At 38.5% G+C, this 21216-nt stretch overlaps 3 protein-coding genes across 3 annotated transcripts; 2 read left to right on the forward strand and 1 right to left on the reverse strand.

Annotated features, from left to right (window-relative positions):
* Positions 1–288: 288 nt before the first annotated feature.
* Positions 289–3049, forward strand: LOC146466010 (aspartate beta-hydroxylase domain-containing protein 2-like). The gene is made up of 2 exons (XM_085127788.1): positions 289–2188; positions 2295–3049. The coding sequence occupies exon 1, from the start codon at positions 309–311 to the stop codon at positions 1257–1259; it is 951 nt and encodes a 316-aa protein (XP_084983914.1). The 5' UTR covers positions 289–308; the 3' UTR covers positions 1260–2188; positions 2295–3049.
* Positions 2516–15815, reverse strand: LOC146466011 (putative E3 ubiquitin-protein ligase DTX2). Its single transcript, XM_085127787.1, has 7 exons — positions 15486–15815; positions 12568–13041; positions 9207–9274; positions 7928–8086; positions 6683–6847; positions 5789–5878; positions 2516–4756 (listed from the first exon to the last, which is right to left on the reverse strand). The coding sequence occupies exons 1-7, from the start codon at positions 15715–15717 to the stop codon at positions 4523–4525; spliced, it is 1422 nt and encodes a 473-aa protein (XP_084983913.1). The 5' UTR covers positions 15718–15815; the 3' UTR covers positions 2516–4522.
* Positions 15816–15962: 147 nt separating this feature from the next.
* On the forward strand, positions 15963–19787 carry LOC146466012 (uncharacterized). Its single transcript, XM_085127810.1, has 3 exons — positions 15963–16237; positions 16308–16358; positions 18130–19787. The coding sequence occupies exons 1-3, from the start codon at positions 16102–16104 to the stop codon at positions 19149–19151; spliced, it is 1209 nt and encodes a 402-aa protein (XP_084983936.1). The 5' UTR covers positions 15963–16101; the 3' UTR covers positions 19152–19787.
* The last annotated feature ends 1429 nt before the right edge of the window (positions 19788–21216 follow it).

The following is a 21216-nucleotide window of genomic DNA, read 5'->3' on the forward strand; positions in this document are numbered from 1 at the left end:
GCGTAGTCTCCTACGCAGCCGTTTTTAGGCTCATCACGCAACGCTCACGAGCCACGAGCCTAAAAACGGTAGCCTGCGTAGCAGTCGTTTCCGTTTCCTTCAAGCCAAGCGGGGTAAGCGCGCGAGGGCATTGGGCAAAAAGGAGAAACCCACTTTTTTTCCTCCTTTTTGCCCAATGCCCTCGCGCGCTAACCACGCTTGGCTTGAACGACTGCTATGCAGGCTAAAAAACGGCTGCGTAGCGTCACTACACTCTCCCTATCGGCGCGAGGAATGGGACCAAGTCCATGACAATACCGTAAACAAACATGGCGGACAGAACTGACTTTCTTCATCAAAGCTACTCTTTTCTGTATAACGTCCTCCTTGAAACCGTCATTGCAGTAATTGTGTTGGGAATAGCAACCTTATTAACTAAAATGTTCAAAAGTCAAGAAGATGGGCATAAAATGGGTCCCGATGATACAAATTATTGTTCCTCTTCGGAATGTCTTCGATGTTCTCGCGATTATTGTGATGACAGTGATGAAGCCGCAACTGAAGTTTTGTCAAAAGAGTTGGAGGATTTTTCATCCTTAAGAGGAGACAGAACTGGACTTGAACGCCTTTACCAAGGAATCGAACGTTACAAGACACAAGGGAGGCAAAGTGATTCATTAGCTTCTCAGAAACCGACAGTGTTTTATGTTCATGGACTTTCCTGTAAGCCGTGGTATAGTGAATACGCGAAAAAGCTAAGGTCCTTGGTTTTACCAAAGAATTTTGACTTGATAAAGTCCGAATTCAAGTGGATTAGGCTAAATAAAACGAAGGGGTGGTTTAAAAATACAACCCCTGAAGGAGAGTGGTTAGTTTTTCATCTGTTCAATCAAGGCAAAAAAGTTGAATGTAACTGTGCTATGTGTCCAAACACTGTGCAATTAATCGAGTCAGTTGAATCATTCATGAAGGGCTCTTCATTTGGCAATGCACTGTTTTCAGTTGTTACACCTGGGACGCACATAACTTCTCACTACGGTCCCACAAACTGTAGAATGAGGTGTCATTTGCCTTTGTTTGTACCAGAGGGATGCTTTTTGTGTGTGAACGGTGAGGAAAGACAGTGGAAGGAAAGGGAACTCTTGTTGTTTGACGATTCTTTTCTCCATGAAGCATGGCACAGAGGGATGGATGGTGAGAGAGTTGTCCTAATGTTGGATCTCTGGCATCCAGAACTTACTGTGGTTGAAAAAGCTGCGCTTTCATTTATTTTCCCTTGAAATACAATGTAGCATGCACAATCTGGAAACTAAAACAATGTTCGAAGTAACCTTGCAATAATATTTTGCTAACAAATTGAAAAACGCAAGACGGGAAATAGGCTCAAGTGCATTTATTGCTTCAGCTGTAATTAACAATCATACAGAAGCTGTTGATGGTAGGAGGCAGTAGACTACAATCATCGAAAAAATGTCTTGGGAAGGTTACTCAACAAGGCAACAGAAAGTGGGTAAGAAATAAAGACATCGGCACATTTATTACTTTCGCATGTTGAGGCCTTTGTTTGTCGGTTCCCCTTCCCCCCTGTTCAATGTTGGATTCCTCACAAATCATATACACGTAAAGATTCACTTTTGAAGCTCAACATTGAAACAGGGGAGGGGAGGAAGGTCGAATTGAAGTAGAACTTTGGAATCTTCCCAAGAATTTTTTCGATGATTGTAGCTTTTCACTTTTGTAAAGTAAAATGAAACTTGTGTTGGTTTTGAGATGACCTTAAAAAACTAGAGATATTCAACAGAATGTTTAGTTTAGGGTGTTGGGAGAGTCATGGGAAAGGAGGTTTGCAATGTATGGATTGGCAGGTCAGATGTCTGGTGAAGTATGGTATTGAAGTAAGCGATACTGAGTATTGATATTTTCAAGCTGAGCTTAGTCTTGATGCAATAAAATTATTCATTATCAGAGCCATACATATTTATTTACCAAAATATTAATGCTAGTTCCCAATGTTCCTTGGATGTTGAATCCATGCAAACCATGTAATTTAAACTTTAATACATGTTAACAGGACAGTTTACATATAGCCTGTGAACAGGCCTCTGAGTGGGGTATAGTGTGAAAAGAAAAATTGGCGAGCTGGACAAGCAGAGTGCAGTAGCTCAATTTTTGTTTTGCCCTATACCTCAATATTATGTATTGAGAGCCTGTTCACCGGTATGTGTACACGTCATGGTTAAATGATGGAACAGCATACAAAATAGTTTCTTACAACTGGGTTCTTTTTTTTTTTACAGAATTATCTCAAAAATAAGATTCATCATCCAACTTATCTTTTTCCTCTTAATTTTTATTTGAATGATTTATACATGACATGACCTGAAAAATGAATGAACAACTTTCACTTTACTTTCACTTTAACTTACCGAATTGGATGACTTTATGTCGTCCAATCCAGTCTGTCATTATGTGATTAAACAAATCAGATCCCATGTTGTCTCATGACCAGACACCACACCAAGAAAACGAAAGTACATTAATTTTGGTAATGAAGCTGTTTAATTTTATGATTTCATTTACATTTCATTGTACAGTGTATGACTTCACATTAAAATCTTGAGGTTAAGTACAAACGAACACACACAAGTTCAGCTTAGTTAACAGAGTGATTTTCATTAACTTTCATACGAGAACTCATACAATAACAATCATAAAATTAACACTAACCTCTTTTCTTTATAAACAACAAAACTTATATACTCCTTCTGAAGTTTTAAACAATTAAAATCTTTAATTTTTTAGTATCAAAATTAATTAAATAGCTGGCCTTAGGAGGGGAAAGGTGAAATCAAGAAACGAATGACCATTTCAATAATTGATTTGCATGATTTCATTATCAGTAGGTATCCAATTGGAATTTGAGAACACATTTCTTTGAACTAACCCAAGTTCACAAAATCCTTGCTTTCTGTTAGCTGCATGGAAACTGTTCCTGAATTCTGATTCTAATAAATCATGATGTATGCAAATCACATTACAATAAATTTGCATTGCAAATTTCAAGTGTTCACCCTGTCTCCCTTTGCTCTGTGATAGCATCAGAACCATACACTTTTTTAAACTACATAATTTTATTTACATGCAGTGCACTCTGATGGTATTCTTTGACAATTATTACAGGTATTAATATTTATATGAATACTTCTACAAAACATTATTTATACATCAGAGAAATAACTTTTTCAGGGGTAGTGTGTTGGCTCCTTTACCTAAACATGTACTGGACTCTGCAGACAGTATGGAGTTTCATAAAAGACAATAATTTATATTGGTAATTGAACTAAGTGGAGTGCAATTTGGTCTGAAATCATATGCGTGATTTCAAAATCAAACGAGCGCGCAGCCCGAGTTTGATTTGAAATCGCAAGTATGATTTCAGACCAAAATTGCACGACACGAAGTTCAATTACCACTTAATTACATCCATTTTGAAATCACAGAGTATCATTGTCAATGTTAATATTCTATTTGTGTTAATTCAATTCCATTTTGATGGGCTAAAGAAAGGATGCAATTTAGAGCAAAAAATGGTGCAATTTGGGAATAAATTGCACCATTTTGGACCAATCAGATTCCAAGGATCACCAGTGATTTCGAAATGGATGTAATTAATTATGAAAAGTCTCCAATCCCTTCTTCAGCACGGTTAACATTATTACCATCCGTGTTCATGCTTCTCTCCAAAAGGAATATCTCTCCTTTGTCTCCCAAGAACAAATGATGAAAGTGGTAATGCTCTTGAGGAAGCCCTTCACCCCTCAATAACATGGAACTTACTTAATGCCGCTTGAGTTGTTAAGCAGTGCTTGTTCAAATGTTGTCAAAATAATGACATTAAACAACAGACTGTTTAAACAAATTGAAAATGAGACAGTAAACCTGGTTTGCTGTGTCGCACTTGCTATTGCTTTTAGACTGAATAAAATAGCAGCTATGATTTAGTAGCTATAATTTCTTCAGAAATGTTGTTTTAAATGAGAAAATGCTGCCCATGAGTAAGAACTGCAAAGCTTTGGAGTATGTAAGAAAATTGAGTTTTAAAAGATTGGAAACTTGTCATAAATTTTGGAAGTTCCTGGTTGGTGGGAGTGAAGAGGCGCAACAGACTTGAGAGAGTGCTGGTTCAAATCAAGCCTACTTATTCCTGGTAATGCATTGAGACAAAGTTCTCACTGTGTTATGTTCAGCCTTCCACAGAAGGTTTATTGGATTGGAATGCCCCCTACCCTCCCTCCCCCCCCCCCCTGCCACCACTGCTACCACCTCCCCTCTGAAAATTCCAATTTACCTTTACAATTTCTTTTGGAAATCCTGGTTTTAAGATCCCCTCTCCTCTGAATTTCCTATGACCTTGGCCCTGTGTGGAGGGGAGTGAAGCATGGGAAAGGACATTTGGATACTTTCTGAACTGCACATTGTACTTTAAGGGGCAATTCATATGGTAGGCTCTTCTTTTAAAACTACTCAGTTTCCAAAGAATATTTTATTCCTGTTGTTCACTCTCGTCATTGTCTTTGACTCCCTGTGCTGCAAGCTCAGCAAGAACATTGTCTAAGTAGTTAGGGTCAGGAAAACCATGCCCCATGTGGTTTGAAAAAGCTGCAGTTTTATGATGGATTTCATTCCAGACAACTGTGTCTTGCTCTCCAGTTGTTGATGATGTCCCAATGGTGAAAATTAACCTGCGCTGCCAAGCTTCTTTCAATAGTTTTAACACCTGCAATAACAAATAACAGTAGTGGTAAACCATAAAATAAAGAATAAAGTAGCAAGACATACCATAGTTACTACTATTAGGTATTAGAACTAAGCAGAGGTTATTAGAAGCAGGGACCCAGGTTCTGGCATCCATTTACTCTGAGTATGGTACCTGCCTTTGGAGAGATTTAAAGCCAGCATAATTAAACAAGACAAATTAATGAGTAGTGTCCGTCTATTCACCATTTAGAACCCTTCTACTACAAAAATTAATGAAAACTCTGACTAAGTACCATGGCATTCAAGGAATAATCAGTTTTTCATGGACTGCACGGCAACAAGTCTTAAAGAAGAAACTAAGGAACAAATGTTTGGTTGATCGACAGAGTTGGTAACCAAAGTTAAATTAGCCATTGTAAAGAAATTTGAGTGCTGACCTTTTTGAGAGTGAGCCCTTTACCAGAGTGAATCCATGGAGGGATTGACAAAGGGCTAACTTTTGAAACATCAGCGCTCAAATCTTTTTACAATGACCAATATTATTATTTACCATTAGTTATCAACTCTGACAATAAACCAAACATTCGTTTCTACTCCACACTGACACAGCACAGCAGTTTCTTTAGAAACCAACATCCTTATTCAAAGTTATTCGTAGGTTTGCTAGAGTGGGACAGCATACTACAACTTTAAGGCCTGGATACAGGATGAAAAAACAAAATAATAAAATTATAACAATACCATAGCTGAAGGCCAAGTGTGGTACTCAGGTATACATTAAAGTGATAGGGAAGTGCAAAGACCTTTCTTTTTCAGTTTGAAATAAGCAATTGGGGACTTCTTTAGGTTTGAAATTTTCTGCAGGACTTTTCGTTTGGAAAGATTTTGACAGGGATAGAAAAATGGACTTTTTGCTTTACATTCTGCACAGCTTAAGTTTTTTGGGGTGCAGTATTAGCCTTATAGGAATTTTTGGGTGTCACAAATTGGCTTTATTTGTACTTCCCTGACACTACAACACCTTCATAACACCCAAAGACAAATACAGTACCTTGTTTCCTTTCTGGTTATCAGGTAGGAAGCATGTTCTTGGGAATCCTCTTGCATTGTACCTACTTCCTGGATTAGGATGTTCTGGTCCCTGAAATGATGTTGATGGCTTTTCTTTATGAAATACATAGTCTGGGGGAGCAGGGATGGTTCAGTGTGTGAGCACCCACCACCCACCAATGTGGCCCAGGTTTGATTCATTTGATTCCTGAACTCAATCAAACCATGTGTCGTGGAGTTTGTTCTTGCTCCGAGAGTTTTTTCTCCAGGAAATTTCACTAGTTTTCCCCACCCCTCAAAAATAATCACTTCCAAATTTGAATTTGATCCGGAGTTTGCCCAATTTAGGTGATTCCTGCTAAATACATGAACACTTTAAATAAAGTGATTTTTTGAATTCTGTGGGTATAATTATGTTGAGATTTCTTCGACCTTTCTAGCTCTCTATTAAGTAACTTCCCATTTGCTACATACATTGTATTTCATTCACCAGTGTACCACCCAGGGGCGGGTTGTTCAAAAGCTGATTAACACTAATCTAAGATTAAAAGTTAATCAAGGTTTTCATCTCCCTCTTTATAAGTGATTTCAAAGCCTAAGTTCAAGGTACATGTAATTTCAAGGTAAAGAAAAGTCTAAGTCAAAACTGAGGGCTAAAACTTTTTTGGAAGAATCTTTATTGACTAGTTATTAAATTTGAATCAAAGTTCATGTTAATACAGGATTACAGTAGCTTAATTGGGCTTCGAACAACTGGGCCCAGAGCACTTCACTGTGCATGAAGTGCACCCCAAGTGCAAATTACACACTTAATCATATGAGATAGGCAGCATGCTTGGAAAATGACAAGCCATGCTTGTTTTCTTAGCAGCAAAAATTGCTGCATCACACATACTTGCACTCCTCCTCTGAAGTCATAGGTTATTGTGATCATTCCACAACCAGGGTGTCCAGGAAGACTTCTGTGAGAGCGATGGACATCCATAACACCATCCTTTGGCTGATTGCCTTGTTTTACACCATGAATTGCTTTACAAGTAGGGCACTGTAAGCTTCCATCCTGTGGGAAAAATGAATCTTAAAAACACTGCACAAATACATGAAGACCTGCAGGAAAAAAAGGGCATATTTAAGTTATGAGTTGGCCTCAGAATCCAAATTTATCCAAATTCTCTCTTGGCCAACTGTTGGTTGTTTGTTGGCTGGAAGGTTTAATTTATTGGCGGGCTTTTCTTCAATTTTACCAGTTGGTGTTCCGTCAGAATTGTACTTCCACGTTTATGTTAGTGGTATAATGGCTTGAATTCAGCCAATCACCTCATGACTTAAGCATAAAACTAAACCAACAGAACTGAAGCAGTGCTTGAATGTTTTCTTTTCTTCTTTGTTTAAAGCTAAACAAAAGCAAATCACCACATTTCAGGCCTCGTTTTGTTTTTGTTTCTCACGTTTTCCACAAACGTCATAAGCTGTTTTGATTAATTCAAGTTTTTGGGCAACAAAATAAATGCAAAACTACCTCTGTAACGTAATGTGCAGCTCCAGAAAATATCCATACTACCCCCACAGAAGGTTTTTGTTTTGCATCCCCCCCCCAGGAAATTCCAGTTTAGCTTCATACTTTCCTTCAAAATGTTTGACTTTCAAGATCTCCCTCCCCCTAGGAATTTCCAATGACCTTCCTTGGGTTGGGTATGGTTTTTTTTCTGGAACTGCACAATATTAAGTCTGAATGTAAATCAAAGTAGAGTGTTATGGAAAATGGATTCTTGAAAACGTTCACGTGCCCCCTTTTTCCAGTAGATCCTTTACTGGCATATTAAAACTGAAAAACTAGACGTAATATTTCTACTTACGGTAAGTTTAATCTGAAAATTAGTGTACATCAGAATGTATGTCCTGTTTTGGTCATTAGGATGTGTAAAGACACTCAGCTGAAGACGACACATGTTGATACGCTGTTCAAGACAAGCCCTATCTCCCTTTAGAAACATCCCCACTGAGGCCAAATAAGGGAGTCCCTTCCTGGGACCATTAACTGAGTACCAACAAGGACCTACAGATGACCACCTAAGGACATAAAGGATGTGTTTTTTGTTCAAAGAAAACTCAGTATCATAAGAATTTCAGTGCTGTATACCTTTGTTCCACTGTTATACATTGCTTGCAGGCAAGAAGCATGAAATGAATGCTTGCATTGAGTCAGCTGTTTGATGTTGGAAGATGTTTCTTCAATGTTTTCAGATTCATCATCAAAGGATGAGATGTTGCAGAGCTTTTCAAAACAAATAGCACAGTCCTGTGATAGAAAACAATGACTAAAAGTCAATTTCATAAGAAATTCTTATTCCATGTTAAAATGAAATTCCTTTGGGCTTATTTGGCACGAGTAACTTTGTCATACACAAACTGCTTGATTTTGTACGTCAAACATACAACTTGTAAAAGGGAGCTTAGTTGAATAGCTGATGTGTTGTGAGCATTTCACATGCAGCAAGGTCTTAAGTTTTTAAATTGGAAGTAGGTATTTGCTGCAGACTGATATAGAGGTGCTGATTGGAATGAGACACTCATTTACACAGAAGTCATTGAAAAGTAAGGGGGACATTTGATAAAACTAATTTTTTGAAACTTATTTTTGTGATGATTGTAACTATCATTAAATTCTCTAATCGCATTGGCTGTCAGCAGCCTAATGATTTGCGCAATACTAAGACAACACAACTGGTCAGGGCAAAGTATGCAACATGCTTATGACCTGTGTATTATATAATAAGACAGTATGGGCCACCAAACATGCTGCAATTGGACAGTTGCACTGCAATCTTCAGGGTTTTCATTTGAGGCCGGAGGCCGGACGTTTCATCCAGTCGTTTGCCATTCCACGTCCGGTACTTTGAGATTAATATTGGCGATTTTTTTTACTACTGTATTATACATTTTTCTTACTGAGGCATCTCATGAACATAATGACTAGAGGATAACAGAAAAATCAATTACATTCTTCAAAACGGCCATATAACTCTTTTTTCTTTGCTTATTGAGCGGCGGGATATTTTATTGGTTTCCCCTCTTCATTTAAACGAAATTGAAGTGACTATTTCGTTCCAGAAACGCTGGAAATGGCGTTTCTGAGCATTCTATTTAAAAAATTTCCTGGCGGAGCATGCCCCCAGACCCCCCTAGGTGCTTGCGAGGCGCCTCACGGCGCCAAGAAAACATTCACGTCCGCTGCTTTCAGATGTCCGCTACTTTACAAAACAGTTGAAAAACCTGAATCTTATTACTTGTTGTTATTTGTTCCATGAATCTCATGAATCTATCAAATAAAATTGCTGTCTTTTCAATGAACTAGTCCTTCCATTCCTTGTACGTTGGACTCCCCCCTTTATTTCAATCAAAGGTGATTGCAACAGTACCTCATCTGGAGCAGTTTCCAGGTCAGTGCAGAATTCAGAGAGAGGATCACTGGCCGTGGCACCAGCAGCTACATGTAAAAACAAAATAAATTAATAATAAAATGTCATCAATATAAACATTCTCTTTATAAATTGCTAGATATTTCTGCTAACAGATGCTAACATTAATTTTGAGAAATTAGTGGTATTTCTAGACACAAACTGGTAGATTTCTTCTGTTCATAACTTGTTACCCCTCCTGCACTCTCTTGGAAGAGTTTCATTAAAATCTACTCTCTCTGTTGTCCGGCTGGAACTTCTCAGGGCCTCCCAATGAGAACATTTAATCAATCAATCAATCAATCAATCTTTTTTTTTTTTTTTTCAAAAAGAAGGATAATTCTTTAAATCTTGTTTCCTTAGCCAGAGAACAGGCTCCCAAGTGGGGTATAGGGCGAAAAGAAAGATCAGCCAGTCAGTCAAGCGGAGTGCGGTATGAGGGTGAGAAAGAAAAGAAGGGAGCTTATGGACATTCTTCAAATGCTGCCGTTCTGTGATACCAGATTCTAGTATCATGATCTGATTAGTTAGATAGATGATTGTTAACAGCTTTACAAGGAACATTGACACATGGAATCATTTGAATGTAGCACAGTGTAAATTTGTGCAAATTTTGAAGCTTCTTCAACTTGCAGTTTGGAGAGGCGGAAATCGAACAAATCTTTTCCTCAAATCATTGGGCTTATAAAAGAGCTGAAGATTTTTGTACAATCTGTACGAAAAATGCAAGATGTTTTTGGAATATTTACCGACTGGTTTTGACAATAGTTTGATCTTCCAGTTGCTTCCTTGGGCGTTAAAAAATGTGCAACTTTGAATGCTCTACGGTTGTAATTGTCAGGCTGTTGGTGTAAACATTAAACAATGAAGGACAAGGTTGAGGAGCTATCTAACTCATGCCTCAAAGCATTTGCAATCGGCACTGGAGACGAAGAAGTCTTTGCTGAAGGCGAACTGCTACATCAGTTGGCGACCATACAGTCAGCGAATCTTTTGAAGTTTGTTGCCCAGAAGTAACAAGCAATATTATTTATTTCTTTTTCTTAAAGAATTGAAAATGGAAATTTGTGGCACTCTTTTGCGTTTAGGTGAGCTCAAGAATTTTTCGCAGAATCGATTAAATTAATGCGCTCCTGTTCTTGCGGGATTTCCCCAATGAATAATGTTATTCACAAATATTATTGATATTCTGACTCAATCGAGCGGAATGATTGGCATAAAATTACCTTGTTGACATATTACCTACAGGTTAATCACAAGAGGGCAGAACGGCGGCATCAAAAGAATGTCCACCGGCTCCCTCCCTTTCTTTCTCGCCCCCTCTCCAAGCTTTCACTGGGATACTGCACCAGTCTTGAAACTGGAACACTTTGCAGGGAACTCACAGTGTAATTTGGGAAAGACATTTAACATCATTGTCATCTTCAGGGGTTTCATTGAGGGCCAGGCACTGGGCAAATTGACTGTCTCTGAACTCTACTCTATCTGGCTGCTTGCAACATCTCAACCACATTTGACCATATCCATTATTAAAAGTTAACTATCCTGCCCGGGTAAACTACTGTAACCTCTTGCCCAACTGTTTAAAATCTTAATGAAGCCCCTGACACCCCTGTTTGAGAAATGCAGGAGCTCTTCACCGACTATTCTTTGTACAAGTTGCAGTAGGTGTTTGTGCTACTTTGAGTAAAGTAAATGTACAGGTATGAAGAAATATCCTGAATGTCAAGTCACACAGAACATTCACTGATTTTGATTTTGCCCCCCACCCACACCCCACCTGGGTTATAGGCCCAGCTACCTGTAAACCAAGATATACATCCGATTATAAGCGCTGGTCAAGCTTGCTGTGAGTGATATAATAAGCACTTTCACAGAACACTCTACAACTTCAAACAGAAAATTGAAAAAATTATTGCAGAACAATAAGTTTAGTACTCCCTTTTTATTAGCTATTTTATATCACTACTGTATAACTTGATTAGGAAAATACCATTGAAGTAACTTTTCCAATTTCATTCGTGTTCTTAGTTTTAATCTTGTTCCAAACATTGAAATGAATTCAATTTAGAATGGCGTTTAAAGGCTTAAGGTGGCTTACTACAGTTTACAGTAGATAAAATAAGATATTCCATTGCGAGGGGAACAGCAAGGAGGAACTTTTTTTGGAATTGTTTGTTACTACAACAGTGAGAAAAGATGATTTTCATCTCAAAACGATTTTGACAAGCTCTAAAACAACAAAAATAGCAGGCCGATTTCTCGGAGAAGGACTGGAAACTAGATATTTTGGGTGTTTCCACCTCCAAAACAAGCCGTACGACCCTAGCTCAAAATTTCAGGATTTGAAGAATAGCCATGAATAAACATTTCTGCAAAAGAAAACAAAAATCCAGAAGACAGAATTTTCACCAGAGAGGAAAATGCCATAAGTTAGCAATATTTAAATTAATAAAAATCTGTCTTACAGATTTCTACAAAAAACTGCCTGAGGTTAATACTTGGTGAGTTTTGCCAGTTCTCAAAATTTGGGCATGGGTTGTAGACTACTTTTTGAGAATTTGCCCACCTAAAAGTCTCTTTTAGCGACCTCAATGAAAGTTGTATGGCGCATACGCTAACTTCGGGGAAAACCCACACGCGCAATAGCAGTGAAATCACTGCAAGCTCTTCAGGGGACGAGAATGATCATTCTGCGAACTCATATGAAACCAAGCATGTGAACTTTGCGAGAGTTGACTTTGGGTTTATTTATGGAGCCCAACAAGCGATTGAAACAGCAGCTACCTTACATTTTACAGTCCATTCATTTAACATTTCTCAGGAGTCGTTTTGTTTGTGGAGCACTGCGCTAGCACAATTAACTTCGTTCAAGGGGCAAAACAATCTTTTTCGAAAGCCTAGACTCCAACATCTGTTAAAGGGAAGCCCAGTTATGACTCTTCGGCCGGGGGAACAACCGTTCACAAGCAATTTACTAAAGGGCAAACCAAACTGAAAAATTTTTTCGCGGCCGCCATGTTTGTTTTAGGGTTTACCTTGAGGGCTCGCGTGAGTAGAACGGGGCTTACGTGACAGTACGCGCGCGCGATATTTATTTTGTCAAAAATACTGTAGTAAGCCACCTGAATTCAAAACCAGTAAGCGAAAAACATATTTTGATCAATGCTGCTACAGCTCGTTTTGAAACAGTTTTTTTATTCCGGTTATAAGCCCTCTTGGATATAAGCCCCTCCATTTATAAGCCCATCTAAAACCCCTTACGAAGTTGTATAAGCCCCAGGGCTTATAAGCAGCAGATTACAGTAGTTAAATACTTTACCTTGAGAATGGTTAACCTTGACTTTCTTTCTTTGTTTTCCTTGTGCTTGTGCTTGGGTACTTGCCCTTGTAGCTCTCCCCGAAACTCCAGTTTTCAAAGCTGTACTATGACTTGGAGTGGTGTAACCATTTACAGTTGAGGCATTCTGACCTTTACTTGGTAATTTTCCAGCCAAACTCAATCCATGGCTATCCACAGGGTAACACTGCCTTGTTAACCTCTGCACGTCCCTTTGAAAACCTGTATGTTTATTGGTCTGTCTCATGTAGCAAAATTCCAGAACATTTGGAATTGCAAGTGGTGTTTTTGATAAATCTATTGATTGGTTCTTAGCTCTGAACTCACGTTCAATGAGTTTAGATGTAGGGATGTCATAAGCCACCCATCTGACGTCGTCATGCCACTCCCACCTGAGTCCTTTTCCAGGTACAGAGCTTCTTGGGTAGACATTTCTCACAATCTTCCGTGTTGTCCCTTAAAAAGGAACAAATTCTTTAATTAAGACAATGAGTAAACCATAAAATTCAGCTTGTTGGGGAACCTGCTATGCTCTTTTGCTCATACAATATACCCCGAGTCCTCCCGTTCTTTAGCCAGCAGTTAGTTACCTGGAAAGACTCTAGGGAACTGGCCTGCAGAACAGGTGTTACTTTTTGCGTTTTTCAGGCGAGTGGAGGCAAGCAGGAGGTGAGTGCGAAGCACGAGTCATGCAAAAAATAACGCCTGTTCTGCAGGCTACTAGGGAACTGGCAATGCTGGTGCAGTGCTCTACCAACTGAGTTTTCAAGCCAACTGGGGACTATCATTATGAGAATTCATAAATAAATATACACGTAGCGGTGGAGAGATACAAGTGAAATATATAATTAAATATATATATTACAACCGTGTGTAGGATCAGAAATTAACTTTTTTAGGCAGGCGCCAACTGGCGACTGAATATTTTTTTTCAGTCGCCATATGGAAAAATGTGGTCGCCAAAAAGTGTCAATAATATTTTTCCTTCGCAGTAAAACACAAACCAAACTTTTTGAGAACAAAGAGAAAGCATTTGGGACCGCAATGGCGATTTTTCTGCTAATGAATAAGATTTTAAAAATACAAACACGCTGATCGTAGCTGTGAAACGTTGTGGTAGATTTAATCAACAACAGGAAAATCGGTTTTATACTTCAAATCAGTGGAAAGGTAAAAAGTAAGTGACCAATTGGCGAGCGGCTTTGAATTTTATTTTAATCGATTTGGCTAAAAATCAATGTTATTGTTTGTATAATGATCATGGCATGAAATAGTTTATCGCCCATCGGTGACCAGTTGTGAAATTCTGCTCGCCAGTGCAAAATTTTTAGTCGCATTGGCGACCAGGAAAGCGCAATTTCAGACCCTGTGTGTAAAAGAATTATTAATAAATAAGAGCTGTGACTCAAGAGACCATCGCAGTTACAATATATATGCAACTTAAACAGTTTTGAAAGAAAGCGTGAAAAAACGTTGAACGGTAGTTCCAACAATTTCTGCACATTGCTGAAGATGTCCAAAGATTTCTGAAGATTCCAAAGCAAATCCAACAGTTAACTGTTCATCTGACTTTAAACATCATCAGTGGGACTATCTTTTGTTCAAAATGAATTCAATTCACTTGCTGTTCAGTTGATTAACTAGTTCTGATTTATAAGTCAGGGGCCAGTTGTTCAAAGGCCAGATAACTTTATCCTGTGGATAAGTCACTATCCAACAGTTTCAATCTGTGCAAAGATTTCAGTATTTTTTCTTGTACAAGCGAATATGCACACTCTAACCAGAGTAAGTTTGGGAGTGTACGAAAACCTTGAACAATGTTTAACGTGAGGTATATTTTAGACCCTGTGTAGTGCCTTATCCAGCGGATAAAGTTATCCGGCCTTTGAAACACTGGGGCCAGATGCAAGAAATTGGCATGCACTGTAGCTCATGTATGAGATTGGTGTTTCCATTTTGCAGCAAGTGCGAGACATGCATTATACACGAGGGTTGGTTGTATCCATTTGTCATAAGTGCAATGATCCTGGGGTCATCAAAGTAGGGACTACAGGCAGAATAACCATCTATACATCAAATGGGCTGCACTTCAACTCAATGACTAGCTATTGTACTGTTGATTTATACTGAAATAACATTTGAGATCAACAAATGTAAAAGTTTGGTCTGTGTGGGAATAAATTACCGTAAATGATCTAATAAACGCCGGGGGCATTTATTAAATTTCAAGGGTCCGAGGGGGGCGTTCAATAGATAAGAGGCGTTTATTCTAATAACTGTAACATGGCAACCTAAATACGGTATTATAATAACCTAAATGACAGAGCTTTAGCAGACTATCAAGTCTGTCCACTGATAAGTAATTCCGGGATGCTAAAATGCTAGGACAAGCCGAAAGAAAATTGCTGAAAGCACAGAGATCAAGAACATTGAAGAGCGCTATCCTCACTTTGAACTGGAAATTGAGAAAGACGCAACTCGCACACCGGTGTTAATTAATAAGCAAGAACGCAAATAAATAATTGATTGATCGTATTGTACATCTGTTTCTAGTTTATGTGTGGTTTTCAGGGAAGGGGACGTTTAGACAGGGGACGTTTGTAGCTTACGGGGCGTTAATTAGATCGGAGGCGTTTGTAAGAGAGGGGGCGTTTATTAGATCATTTACGGTAAAACAAAAATGAGGGGAGTAATAATGGAGAATTTAGAAGAAATGAAAATTACTTTCAATCACTCATCGAACAATAGACAAAACTTTGACTATTGTTGTTGAACAGGTTCCACTTCCGCCTTCAAATTTGTTTTCAGATTTCATCATAATTGCATGCATTTGGTCGCAACTTAATCAGCTTAAGAGTATATAAAAGTTACAGTAAAGATACAGGTTGCAGGACTTTTACCTGTTCCAATTCTTTGCTGTTCCATGTTCACCAAGTCAATGTCGTAACAGCTCAGAGCAGGGGAACACTTTCCTAAATTGATTGTGGGCATTTTCTTAGAGGTGCCTTGCGAAAAATTCAAGTAAATGTTTTCTAAGAAGTGACATGTAGGCACGTCGTAGGGAATCCAAAAATTTGCTCTTTCCTCCCATTCCCAAACGACCACATCGCTTTTTGGGGAGGCGGAAGCCATCCCACAGCGAGAAAAACAACAAAGTGAAAGTATTTGTATTTCTGCAGAAACTTTCTCAAACCTTTTCGATTCCCGCGTGTACTTAGGCACCACGCCTGGACTTGCAGGCACCAATAGAAGATTACTAATGATTGGCTACAAGTTCTTACTTGTAGCCAATCATTAGTAATCTTCTATTGGTCCAATGAAAAGCATTCTTTTATTGGATGATAATGACGTAAAAACCTATTGTGACGAAACCGGTTTACCGAGAAATATTTGGATTCTGCTGCTCGTGGCAACGGGAAAGCAGCCATATTGAAAATATGGTCAACTAAGTTGGGTTGGGTTTTTACGTGTTGATATCCTCGTTTAATTGGTACTGATCGCAGAGTGGAGTTCAGAATGGCCGGAACTCTAGCTCAGGCTCGTGTGCAGCTTCAAAATGCTGAAAGTTCTATCCTTTTTATGCAACAAGAACACGCGAAAACGCTACAAGGGCTCTACGCCGAGATCAATAAACTTCAAAAGAAATGCGGAGGTATGGATAGGTTTTAGTCGAAAAATTCATGTTTGATTTCGAGGTACTGACGTTTCTTTCTATTTCCTAGAACTGACTTTTAAATTGGCGATGAATGCGACGAGTTCTAGCGGTGACGAAGGTACGTTTTTGACGATTTTCCTCAGTGGACATTCGATTTTCATTTCCTATAAATTAATTACGCGGGTATGAACGCGAACAGATGTTTTCCCTTCCTTCTTCTTATTAATTATTCTCTCTGTAGAATCCATGTGAAAGCCATTAATCATTTACTTTCCGCTAGAGAATCCCGCAGATTGGTTTGATGGATCTGAGGTTACTTTAATGGCATCCTGTGAATGAATAGTCCAAATCATAACAAATATTTAGAAAGACATTTTGTGTTTGCGGTCTTATAAAACTGAAAATTGAAGGATTCTTCCCTAGGATCATTCTTTAGGATGGACTTATTCTCACTACAGGAAACGAAATATTGTGTTGTTACATTCAGGGTCTCCATGACAGATAGTTTTACATAATCTTAAGATGAGGAAATTTACTTAACTTTAGCCATTCAAGAAAGTGGCTTTTAAAATTTTATGAAAATTGTGCATGAGAGTATGTCCTGCTCACAGAGACACGCTTCTGTTTTGTTTTTTGGAGGGGTATATTCCTAAATAAGCCACATAGGCAGGTGCCACTTTAAAGGGTGTGGGTTTTTTTTGAGCTGTTTTAGTCAGACATTAGTAGCCCAGTCAAATTGTTTTGAGTAGTAGGCAACTAGCAGACACCTAGTATTACTTTTTGAGACGTAAATTTAATTTTTGCTGTGAAACAGGCGGCAGATATTTCATTGAAGGCGACAAAATTGCCAGCCACTGAAACATTTTGACTGGGCTGCATTAGGTCATCGATTTTGCCCGTTTTATCTACAAATGGTAATTATTTTGAAAGAACTTGAAATGCATATAAATTTTCCTCATTAAACTTAAATATAGAGAAGTAATCAAAACACACCATTCCTCATTATAAAATGCAATTACTGCATCTGATGGACATGACACTTTATTTCTGAAAATGTTATGGATTTTAGGGGCCAAATCAGAAAACTTGGATGGACAGTGGTGTATTTTTATCTGAAATAGGCTTAGCATTAGTCCACGTCCCTAGGCACATTTATTTTGTACATATTTTTCGTACATGGTGTACCAAATTTGTACAACATGTACTTGCATTTCTAAATTTTAAAACTTGATTTAAAAAAAAAAAAAAAAATTAGCCAATTTTTTCAAGTTGCAATCCATTCCCATCCAAGCCATCTGTGGTCAAAATAATTAATACTTGTTTCTGTTCACAAAACTGTACCATTATTTTTATGTTTCCATCGCTACAAATATGTTTTTGGCTATTCAACATTACATTAAAAATAGGTGACACTGCCCCTTTGGGTTTGATGTCTATTAAATGTCAAACAAGGAGAGCATGACGCACTTAATGAGAAAGACCATGAAACAAAACAGCTAATTTAAACATTTTCTTTATTTTGTATTTCAGTACAGTGCTGTTTACTTTTGAACATTCATATAAAACAGGCCTTTTTATCGTTTTCCTATGACTTCATGTTTGACAGAATTATGTGTGTTTTAGTGAGAATTAAGGTTAGGGGACACCTTGTGATGTCTATCATACAGTTTACGAATCACATTAGCGTCCATTTCTGGACATATCTCCCTTTTTTCACTCAAGTCTAGTGGGCATTGACTTTTGGCCAATGTGTTACTCAGGATTAATTTTTGGACTAATCTTTTATGAAGTAAAAGGATGAGTAGACTTATTTATACACCTGAAAATTACAGAAAATGTATTGGTGGGATTTGGATCTTTCTCATATGATATCCTTGTCTTTTTTGCAGCCCAAGTAAAGCAGAGTTTAGAAGATTCACAAAAAATAGTGGATGAGTTAAAAACTGAGAACATTGAACTTAAAGGAGTCATTGAAGTAAAGAATAAAAGGATTGTGGTACTTGAAGGCCAGCTCAAAACACTAAACCAAAAGTACTCCAAAGACTTAACAGACAAAGAGTCTAATCTTACAGCTGTTGTCAGGGAACTAGAAAAGAAGTCAGACACAATTGCATATCTTACTTCGCAACTTCACAATAGTAAACTACAGCAGTCTGGAAGACATTATCACCATGGCAGGCCTTCTAGTGGGAAGAAAACCAAGGAAGTGTCCTATGAACATACAGAAAAAACTGTTGAAAGTACAGCTGACAGGGATCAGATTTCAACCCAGACAGAGGCATCCCCATTGGTATCTGCAAGGACTCCTGTGCCACCAAGGGAGGGAACACCTTCTAATATCCAGCGACGGTATCGACGATCGGCGACATCTCCGGCTCCTCAAGAAGTTAAGTCATTAAATGGCAAGATGAAGATGTCAAGAGCTGTGGGAATACAAGCTTCTCCAAATGAGATTCAACTAAATGTTGCACCGGTAAAGTCCAGTAAAGGAATGCCATTACGTCCAAAACGAGCTTCGTCACCTTCAAGACCAGGATTGGGAATTTCCAAAGGTTTGCAGCGTTCCACAGGAAGGGACAGACCATTACCTGATGATTACGTGGAATTCTTGAAAACTGGTAACAGACCAGACCCACAGGTTGTTGTACGAGCTGCTCCCGAACCTCTCCCCCCAATTTCAGCAAATGAGAGACTTACGACAACACCAAAGACTCCATACACTGGACGTGTGCAAATGGCTCGGGCACACTCCTCACAAGGAGTACCTGCTGCTATTTATACTGTTGCCTCCGATGGAGATGGCGCTACAGCATTAGAGGATGTCGGAAAAATTATTGTGTCACCGTTAAGTTCACCTGAGAAGGGCTGGCGGCACAAACAACAGTCACAGCAACAGAATGGACCTGACTGAAACATGCACACAGTGCACATAATTTATGTGAACATGAAGTGAAGTGTGTTCAAAAGTTGCAGTAATGATTTTAATGTTGAGAAATAGTTTGAACATTTCTTAACCTGTAAATAGTGTGTATAGCTTTTAGTTCTTACAACTTTCTCTTTATTTTGTGATCTATTTTAGGAGATAGTTTTATGACAAACTTGTTTAGAAGTAGCAATGTACAGTAATATGATGGTGAATCAAAAATTTGACAAGTGCTTCAGGATGATGAAGCAGACAAGAAAGCGTTTATGAAAGATAACATTTTTCACCGTTTTTCAGTCAGTTGGAAGACCATTTAAGACTGTTTCTATGTATTCTGGTCTAACAGAAAGCACTTGTGGAAATTAAATCAACCTGGCATGAAGCCAATTTAGGTGTATAGATGTATGAGGATGAGAACTAAGTTATTGCTGAAATATAATAATAAATATATGTAGATAAAAAACTGCACAAAGGCTTACAACAATGAAGCATGAGGGTTGTTGTGGTAGAGATAGTTATCAAAGTGTGTCTACAAGGAAGTTAAGAAGCTAGTGGTTGTACATGTTGACAGCCTACCTTACTGAAAGTTGTTTCAAAATTAAAAAGTGGACATGTTTCAAGAAATTTGCTGTTTGTAGTTTTGTTTCCTTACTCATCTCCTCCTGAGGTTACAAATTTCCCAAACATCTTCCCAGTCCCCCCTCCTCCCCCCGCAAAAAACCTATAAAATAGTAGAGCTCAGATTTCTGATCAGCCCCAAGCATTAACAAAGTATTTGTATTATGACTCAACTTCATTAATTTTATCTTTGCCGTTTGTATATCAGGGATGGTAGGAGAGTAGTGCATGTATACAGTTGAAGCTCCCCTTGCAACCATCTCTCTTGAGCGACCACTTTAATTTTAAAAATACCAAAATTTCCCTGATCATGTCACTTAGAACCTCTCATAAACAACCACCTTTCATAGGCGACCGCAACCACTTATAGAGATGACAATTTGCAATATTCTTTTGTTTTGAACCTCCCGTAAGTGAACGCTTGTCACACACGCGTCATACCAATCTCATACCCAGAGTCTTCAGGCTTGTTGGTCAGCGGGGCAACACCGGGAAGACTCTGGGGACATCGAAAAAATTCAATTTTTTTGATTAGCTGTTCCGTAACGGATTCCATTGTTTTACCGCAGAAATCCTGCGGTAATAAAATTCGATGTCCCTAGAGTCTTCCCGGCGTTGCCCTGCTGACCAAAAAGGCTGAAGACTCTGGGTACGAGATTGGCGTCATACATACTCATATCTATCCCCTGTCAGGAGAAGGACAATTTGCCTTTGTAACATTTTCACGTGCATTCTTGGGTAGTTCAGGGGACATGAATGTCACAGTCGGAGGTACTGGGAGTCCTGAAATAGACTTAACCTTTTCGCTGTATTAGTTAACATTTGTTTATCACAGGCAAACCATAAACTTAGTTACTGAAATTCTTTGGCAATATAATTTTGGAAATTTGAAAAACATTTTTGTGGCTATTAACCTCTGGGAGTCACCTTATGCTAATGAGTTCAAAATTTAAACCCACTGTGGTCTGATCTCTCGTAAGCGACCACCAAGGCTTGACATTTTGGGTGGTTGCTAACTGGAGTTTGACTGTAATATTTATGTATGGGGCTGTACAGAACCTTTCCAAAGCGAATAGTATCTATGGAAAGGATTGCTAAACAGCTTTTATTTGATTCATAAACCCGCAATGTAGCTGGAATATGGCCAAAGTGGCAGCAAAAATACAGGGTGATTAGACAGAGAGTGTTACAGTCTTTTGCGTCTTCTGGCACAGAAAATGATGATGATGATAATGAGCTACAATCTACCTCCTGCCCCAACTTTTAAATTTCATGAATCCTTCTAACTTGACAACTTTATATATATTTGCAGTCCTGCATCATGACTGACCCCCTTCCCCCTCCCGTTTTTATTTATTGGCCTGATTATAGAGCTGAGAAGCTATTGCCTTATCTGTCAATCTTGCACCTTGAGGTTCTTTGGTCAGCACTTGGT

Source organism: Pavona decussata, unplaced genomic scaffold (genome assembly GCF_977016875.1).
Source record: "Pavona decussata unplaced genomic scaffold, jaPavDecu1.1 SCAFFOLD_154, whole genome shotgun sequence".
In the NCBI taxonomy this organism is placed as follows: Eukaryota; Metazoa; Cnidaria; class Anthozoa; order Scleractinia; family Agariciidae; genus Pavona; species Pavona decussata.